This window comes from Cariama cristata, unplaced genomic scaffold, assembly GCF_000690535.1.
Source record: "Cariama cristata isolate BGI_N322 unplaced genomic scaffold, ASM69053v1 scaffold35663, whole genome shotgun sequence".
In the NCBI taxonomy this organism is placed as follows: Eukaryota; Metazoa; Chordata; class Aves; order Cariamiformes; family Cariamidae; genus Cariama; species Cariama cristata.
The window spans coordinates 877-7,982 of NW_009609599.1; the positions used below are offsets into that span (position 1 = coordinate 877).

At 58.5% G+C, this 7,106-nt stretch overlaps 1 protein-coding gene across 1 annotated transcript in view; it reads right to left on the reverse strand.

Annotated features, from left to right (window-relative positions):
* LOC104159633 (kinesin-like protein KIF1A) overlaps positions 1-7,106 on the reverse strand; it is a gene marked incomplete at both ends in the record, with an annotated part of 11,986 nt that overhangs the window by 873 nt on the left and 4,007 nt on the right. Inside the window, 13 exon segments of the mRNA XM_009697589.1 lie at positions 141-278; positions 365-543; positions 745-893; positions 1,033-1,126; positions 1,389-1,461; positions 1,544-1,659; positions 1,662-1,753; positions 1,874-1,957; positions 2,591-2,697; positions 2,987-3,066; positions 5,308-5,383; positions 5,735-5,814; positions 6,344-6,477. Of these exon segments, the coding sequence (XP_009695891.1) occupies positions 141-278; positions 365-543; positions 745-893; positions 1,033-1,126; positions 1,389-1,461; positions 1,544-1,659; positions 1,662-1,753; positions 1,874-1,957; positions 2,591-2,697; positions 2,987-3,066; positions 5,308-5,383; positions 5,735-5,814; positions 6,344-6,477 (1,402 nt within the window).

The following is a 7,106-nucleotide window of genomic DNA, read 5'->3' on the forward strand; positions in this document are numbered from 1 at the left end:
ACCCGGGGGGGGCATGCCCAGCGCCCCGCGGCGGGCCCCCCAGGAGACGAATGCCCCGCGCACAGCCGAGCCGGTGGTGCTTCCTCCCACAGGGCTGCCCGCGGGAACCAGTGGCGCTTAGAAGGAGCCGAAGCGCTCACCTGCCGACCAGCCTGAACCAGGGGAAGCGGTCATAGAAAGGATCTCCGCCGGTCACCACGTTGTCGCAGTCCTCGATGACGCTAGAAGGCACTTCTGCTGCACGGTCATACATTTCACGCATCAGGTCCAGGCGTTGCCTGCAGGCAAAGGAGGACATGGGCAGTGGTGAGAAACCAGGTTGAGGCCGGCCGAGCCCTCCCTGGCGTGGGCATTATTTGCCCACCTCAGCTTCTCCAGGGTCCAGTAATGCGTTGCCCCGTTCTTCTGGTCCTGCACCTCTACGGCCACAATGGTCCGGGGGAACGGCCGCTTCTCCCGGTCCTTGGCGGCATCGGGAGGCAGCAGGTCGGGAGGGAGAGGCGAGTACAGCGTGTCCGTGAGGAGCACAAACTGGAACTGGACCTGGAGAGGGGCAGAGAAGAGGACAGTGAGCCACCTGGGAGGACAGTGGGCTCCACGCGGTGCCTTCAGCAACCCCCTCCCCAGCACTTCCCTGGCTGCCCACATTTGTGGCCACTGCTGTGGGTGGCCCCGCAAAGCACAGAGGGGCGCCCGGGTGCTGTGGGTGCCGCAGCAAGCCAGAGAGGAGCCCCGGGTACCCACCTTCTTCTTCAGCTCCACGCTGATGGCGTTGGCTTCCTTGAGGAAGATGGCATTGCCCCAGAGCAGGTCACGGAGGGAGGTGAACTGATACCACTTCCACTTCCGAAAGGCCCAGAGGGCCAGCTCAAACTCCCGCTCCGTCCACTGCACTGTGGGGACATGGAGGGACAGTCACTCTGCCGCCGGGAAGGAGGACATCAGCACAGAGATGCCCAGGGGAACCCGCGGTCCACTCATTCTTGCTCCCGTAGAGAGCATCAAAACCCTGTGGTGGCACCCAGCCCTCACCTTCATCCTCAGGTTCTTCCTCTTCCTCGTTTGCCTCAGGGTAATACCTAGAGTCCATCTGCTTCTGCAAAGCCTCCAATTTGCTCTCGTAGTCCTGAGGGAAGCAGGGAGAGGGATGATGCAACTCACAAGGTGTGATCTTCCTCCATGCTGCCACATAGCACTTCTCCCCCCCCCCGCTACCACCGCAGGCACCCGGCCTCCTCCTTCCTCTGGATCCGCATTTATGGGGACAACCCCAGGAACAACAGGTTTGCCCTTGGTTTTAGGACACACAGAGCCACCCCAGGCAAACATCTGCCAGGGCTCAGTCATGCCTGGGCAGGCTGAGAAGGAGCCAGGTCCTGGTCACCTACCAGCCTCTGCTGCTCGAGAAGGTAATTCGCCTCCTCCCGCTCCCTCCGGTACTGGTCCTCCAGTTCCTGAAGCCTGGGAGGAATGGAGAAGGAGAGGATGACCAACCTGGAGATGGATACCCAACTCCCCATCGTCCCAGTCCCTGTGCCCTCACCGCTGCTCCATCTCCTGCTTCATGTCGATGCCCTGTTTCTCCAGCAGCTCTCTTTGGGCAAAAGCCCAGTCCACGGGCTCGGCAGGGGGCTCGGCGCATGGGGGCCGCCCCCGCTCCAGCCCAGCCAGGGGGCCCGCCCCCGCCCCTGCCGAGCCTGCTCAGGGTGGTTGAAGCGGAAGACGTGGCTCTTCCCCATGATGATGCGGTTTCCTACAAGGATGCAGGCAGGGCAAGGAGAACGGGCATGGGTTTAATGTGGGACAACCTGCAGGGCCCCCATGGAGGGAGGTGGTTTGGAGCAGCGCTGGTATGCCGGTTTCAGGGACCCACCTGAACGCAGGATGCTGGGCTCCATCACCTTTTTGCCATTCACGTAGGTGTCAGCGCCTTCACAGGGCTCCAGGGTCACTATTACTGCAGAGACAGCGAGAGGAGGAGAGAGGGACTGAAAGTAAGCTGGAAGCAGAGGGATAAATCCTGCATCTCCTGCACTGCTGCTCCTGTAGCCTCGGAAAGGGAGAAGAGATGCCTCAGCTGGCACCCCAGGCTCAGAGTGGGGGGAACATCGGGGTACACACTGGTGGCACCCACACCCTGGGCAACCAACGAGACTCGGCCAACCTTGTGTTAATTGTGGACCCAAGGGCTAAAAGCAGCTGGAGACTGGACGTGAAAAGAGATCAGAGCCTCCAACACGCACCTCCGGCCTCCCCAGGCTCGTCTTCCAAAGCCCTTTCACCCTGCTGGTTTGCAGGGCGGGTTGTGCTCCACGTCTTGGGTGGGGGAATCGTCTACAGCCTGCTCTTCCATCCCACCTTGATCTCCCTGGCTTGCCTTACTGCAGTAGCTTCCATGTTGCCTTGCACAGGCTTCCCTGCCAGCTAGGGGTGGGCCGTAGCTCCTTCTGGAAGCACGGAGAGGCCACGGCCATGCTGGAGAGCCCCAGCAGTCTGAGGAGGGCAGGACCGCCGGCTCGGGGCAGGTGCTGGGGACATGCCGAGGGATTGGGGTCCCTGGGGAGACAGAGCCCCTCCAGACAAGGAATACCTTCACCGCCGGTTTTGGTGTCGCTGCGGAAAAGGCAGTGCTCTTCCTTAATGAAATGTCCGCTGAGAACAATGTCCTGCCTCTTCTCTGCATCTTCTCGGCCAACCCTGCCGTGGAGAAACTCAGCTTCATCCTCCCTCAAAGCAGCCCCTCCCTGGGCCTCCCCCCAAACCATCCTTGGGGCTGACAGGAGCAGCCTTTGGTGCACAGCAGGACCAACGTCCCTAACGAGATTGCCAGGCAAATGCGTTTTTCCCCACATGGCTACGGCACTTTGGGGATGCCCCAGGAACGGTGCCCAGCCCGGGGACAGTTGTCGTCCTGCTGCCCACTCGGACAAGTCCAGCCCTGAGCTATGGGTTAGGCTCCCACCGCTCCGTGGGACCTGGCCCTCACCTTGTTATCCCATCTTTGATGTAGTAGAGAAGACACTCGGACATGAGCGGGTCCTCGTTCAGGTTGACCAAGTGCGGCGTCTGGGAGAGAGGAACAAGGAGTCACCTCGGTGCACCTTGACTACCCAGGCGCTGAGGGATGCTCCTGAGGGAGGTGGGAACTCGGCAGCACCTCAGGCTGCTCCCTGCACGGGCTCTCCTGCCCTCCGTAACTCCAGGACAATATGCCCAGGCAGGCACTTTTCAAGGGGACTGCAGAGAACCGAGCAGCTGGGATGAGGATGACCTGCCTCCGCACGCCTCCTTGCCTTCCTCCTCAAAGAGCCAAGATATGGGCACCCTTCCCCCAGCTGCCTTTGAAAATTTGTGTTGCAAACAGCTCCCAACATGGAGCCAAACACTTCCCATGGGGAATTCCTGATATGGCTTAGTGTCTCCTGGGGCAGGACGCTGCTCGTCTGCGTGGCATGTCCATGGGCCCTTGCCTCACCGGAGTCCCCGACTCCACTGTGGGCAGCGGAGCTGAGGCAGAGACACATCCCATGCAGTGGATGGTTTAGGATGAGAGGAACTAAAATTGCCTGTTTTCCTCCACTGATGGTACAAAGACAGATGAAGTACCCAAAAGAGCAGGTTCCAGACCAGAGGTTCAACCAAAAGTAGTGGAGACCTGAAGTTGTATCTCCAGGCTGAATTTCACTCCCTGGTCTCCTTCCTAACAGTTCCCTCCCATCACTTTCTTCCCCTGGGTCACAAACCACTTTGTTCTTGAAGAGACGGAAGTTTCTCCCCCAGCCACAGACCTTTCTGGTCACAGTCAGCTTAGCTCACCCCATCGCCAGCTGCTGCGATTGCACCTTCAGGCAACAGGCAAAGTCCTGGGAGGATCACTAGGTGAAATTCTGAGTTTCCCAGAAAATAAGAATAGAGACCTTAATAAACATCTTAGCCCGCTGACACCCGGCATGCAGAGGTTTCCCCCTCACAACAGCGCTACGAACCCTGGCTGATAGGAGAGACTCACTCCAAATAGTGTAGGAGAGCTGGAGGTCAAGGGAAACGGGCTCTTCTCCTTGGTGGCTGGCCAGAATAAGTTGGCTGTAACATTTAACCTCAGTCCCCTCCAGGCAGACAGGTAGCCACGGGGTCTGAGACTCCTTCGGCTTGCAGTTTTTCTACAGATGTGCAAGGTTAGCTAGTAGAAGGCAGACGCTCTACCGTCCACTGAGCTCCTTGGAGACACAACCGCCCCAGCGATGGCGTACAGCAGGACAACAAAGTCCTGCCCCGCTTAACGAAATGGGGTTTTGCACGCTAGCAATGCTAACTTTCCTCGCCAGCCACTGGAGAAGTCACGAGGAGTTTCCACCTGCCGGATAGCTGAAGAGCAAGGAGACACCAAGACCACCACAGCAATGCCCCACCTCCAAGACCAACCTGCTTTGGGGTATAAACCCCCACGCTCTCTACACAAAGCTCTGGGGTCCTAACAGGCAGCGGCTGAGACAAGAATGAGAAACAAGGACGACAGTGTAGAAATTTGTCCCAAGAACCATGACAAGGCACAGAACGGGAAGGTCCCGAAGCCTTCATCGTCAAGTGTCATCACATCAGCTGGGGACACACACATCTACTAAGAGGTTTGGCCAAACCAACCAGCACCAGCTGCCAGGGCAGCTCTCGGAGCATCCCTCGGTGCAGCAGGAGAGCCAAGCAAACGTACCCTGGTCCTACTGGGATGTGCCTGCACTTTGGCAGCCCGTGCTGCTCTGCAGGCTTCACAGGATTGGGGCTGTAAACTGGATGTCACTGCCATGATGGTTACACGGACGAGCGAGGGGCAGCAATGTGCTCTAACTGGAGCCTGGCAGGGTTTGCTGGCACACAAACCCTTTGGGGCACAGCCAGTATTTGCTTAGAAAATACTTTCCAGGATGCTACAAGCAATAAGGGGTATGGAATATTTCCTCACCCCCATTTCTCAGCGAGGACTTGCCAGTTTCAGGGGCAGCAATTTCAAACACCCCAAAGTATGGATTTTTATAAGCTGACGCTAAAGTCCAACATAGCGACTGTCAGCGCAGCCCCACCTGAATGGGGACGGCATCCAGGCAATGAGGGCTGGATGTATAGCCGTCTGTTTCTACCTATGTTTGTATCCAGCAGGGTCAACGCTGGGATCTCCTCCGTAGGTTTCAGAGCCAAGGAAAGGCTAGTGAAATATTTGGGGCTGGCCGGCAGTGATAGGGCAGGTTGGAAGGGAGCTGGGGGGTTACAAACCAACCCTCATTTGCCAGGAAGAAGAGAATAAGATGATCCTACCTTTTTAGGAGAGAAAACACCCAAGGTGCCTCCGTCCTCCCTCATGGCTACCCCCATTTCGGCCAGCAACGCCTCCCTGAAGGAGCAAGGGAAAGAAGAGCCTGTCAAACCCCCACGAGCCCCTGGAGCCGGTACTAGACAAGCCCAGGACGGGACCCGAGCCCATGGGTTTGCCCCATGGATCACAGCCATAGGGCTTGCTTCAGCTCTCTCCATGCCTCAGGAGGGTTTCTCAGAGCAGACCACATCCGTGCAGGCTAACGGGGGGGGCACTGGGGTGCCCGGGGGACAGCCAGGGTACCCCTGGATGGTCAAATTGCCTGGCTGCCCCCAGGAGCTGAACTGCAAAGTGCAAAGAAAGGGAGATGCCTGTGGAGTCCTACCCAGTCCCATCCCATCCCATCCCATCGCATCCCATCCCACCTACCTCTCCATCCGGATTGCTTCCGTCCTCCGCAGCTTTTCCTCCCACGTCTCGTTCAGCTCTGCAATGATCTTCTCCGTTTCCTGGCGAGCGCGGGGTTAGCAGGGGGTTAGTGTGTCCCAGGGGCAGCACACCTGCCCGTTCTGCCAGGCTCTGCCCAGCACGCTGCAGCGGGACACTGGTCCCAGTTTCAGGCTGGTTTAAATGAGCCACAGCAGCATTTCACCCACACCTTTCCATCGTCCCTGTCTTCAGAGAACGAGGCACAAAGACCAGCCTATCCCCTTGCTGCCAGCCCCCTCCTGTGCCAGGTTGAGCCAGGAGCGCCCATCCCAAGCCAGGAGTGCCCATCCCACTGGGTAAAGGCAGCAGTCACCCCGTGGAGAGGATGGCAGCACCAGGTAGACCCTACCATGCCGAACCCTCTCCCATCCAGCAGTCCAGAACACTGGGCAGCTCTGGGTCTGTCCGCTCTGCAAGAGGATGCTCGAGCATCACGTCCCATGAGCATCACCCATAATGGGTTTCCAGAAAATACTGAGCTCCCTCCACAAGTCTCAGGGCAAGAGCGTTGAGCTGAGCCCTCTGTCCTGCCAAGCGCCAGCCTCTTACCTTGAGCCTTTCGATCGCCTCTTCGCTGCCTGGAGCAAACATGATGCGCTCGTGGAGGCTGGCGACGGAGGCGGCGCGGCTGGACAAGGCTGACAGGGAGGAAGAGGGGCTGATCCCAGCGATGGCGTTGGTCACTGTGGAGAGATTGTCATGGCGGTGACTCAGCTCTACCCCTCTAGCATCATTATTGTTCTCAAAGTCGGACACATCTACAGGTGGGGAAGGAGGGATGGGCCAGGGAAAGACACACGGACAGGAAGAGAGAAAGAAAGAGAAAGACAGAGACAAGAAAAGCTGTTGGGGAAAAAAAAAAAGAGTGGCCAGGTGCGTCGAGAAGAAGGACAGGAATTACAAAGAAAAGGCACAGGCGACAGCACAGCAGCACAGGCAGCAGCAGGGCAAGGGCACGCACATCTCTCCCCCAGCCCGGGCAGCCCCCCCAGGAGCATGGAGCTGTTTTGGGAAGCAGACACTGGAACAGCCCTGGAGCCTTCCCGGGCTCCCAGGGATGCTTTTTTTTGCAACACCAGATCCTGCAGCCATCAGGTCCGGGGTCAACCATCCTCCCCAAGAGTGTGCTGCTGCCCCCATCATCCTCCCCCACCGACACAGCCCGGGCAGTTTTCCCTGTTCGGTTGCCCCAGATTAACTGGATCTGGAGGCAGAGAATGAGAAGGGAAGGGGAGGAGAGGTGGTGGCCCTCTGCCCTACAAAGGGGATGGGGGACGGAGCAGGAGGAGCCGTGGGATCCCCTTCAATGGCC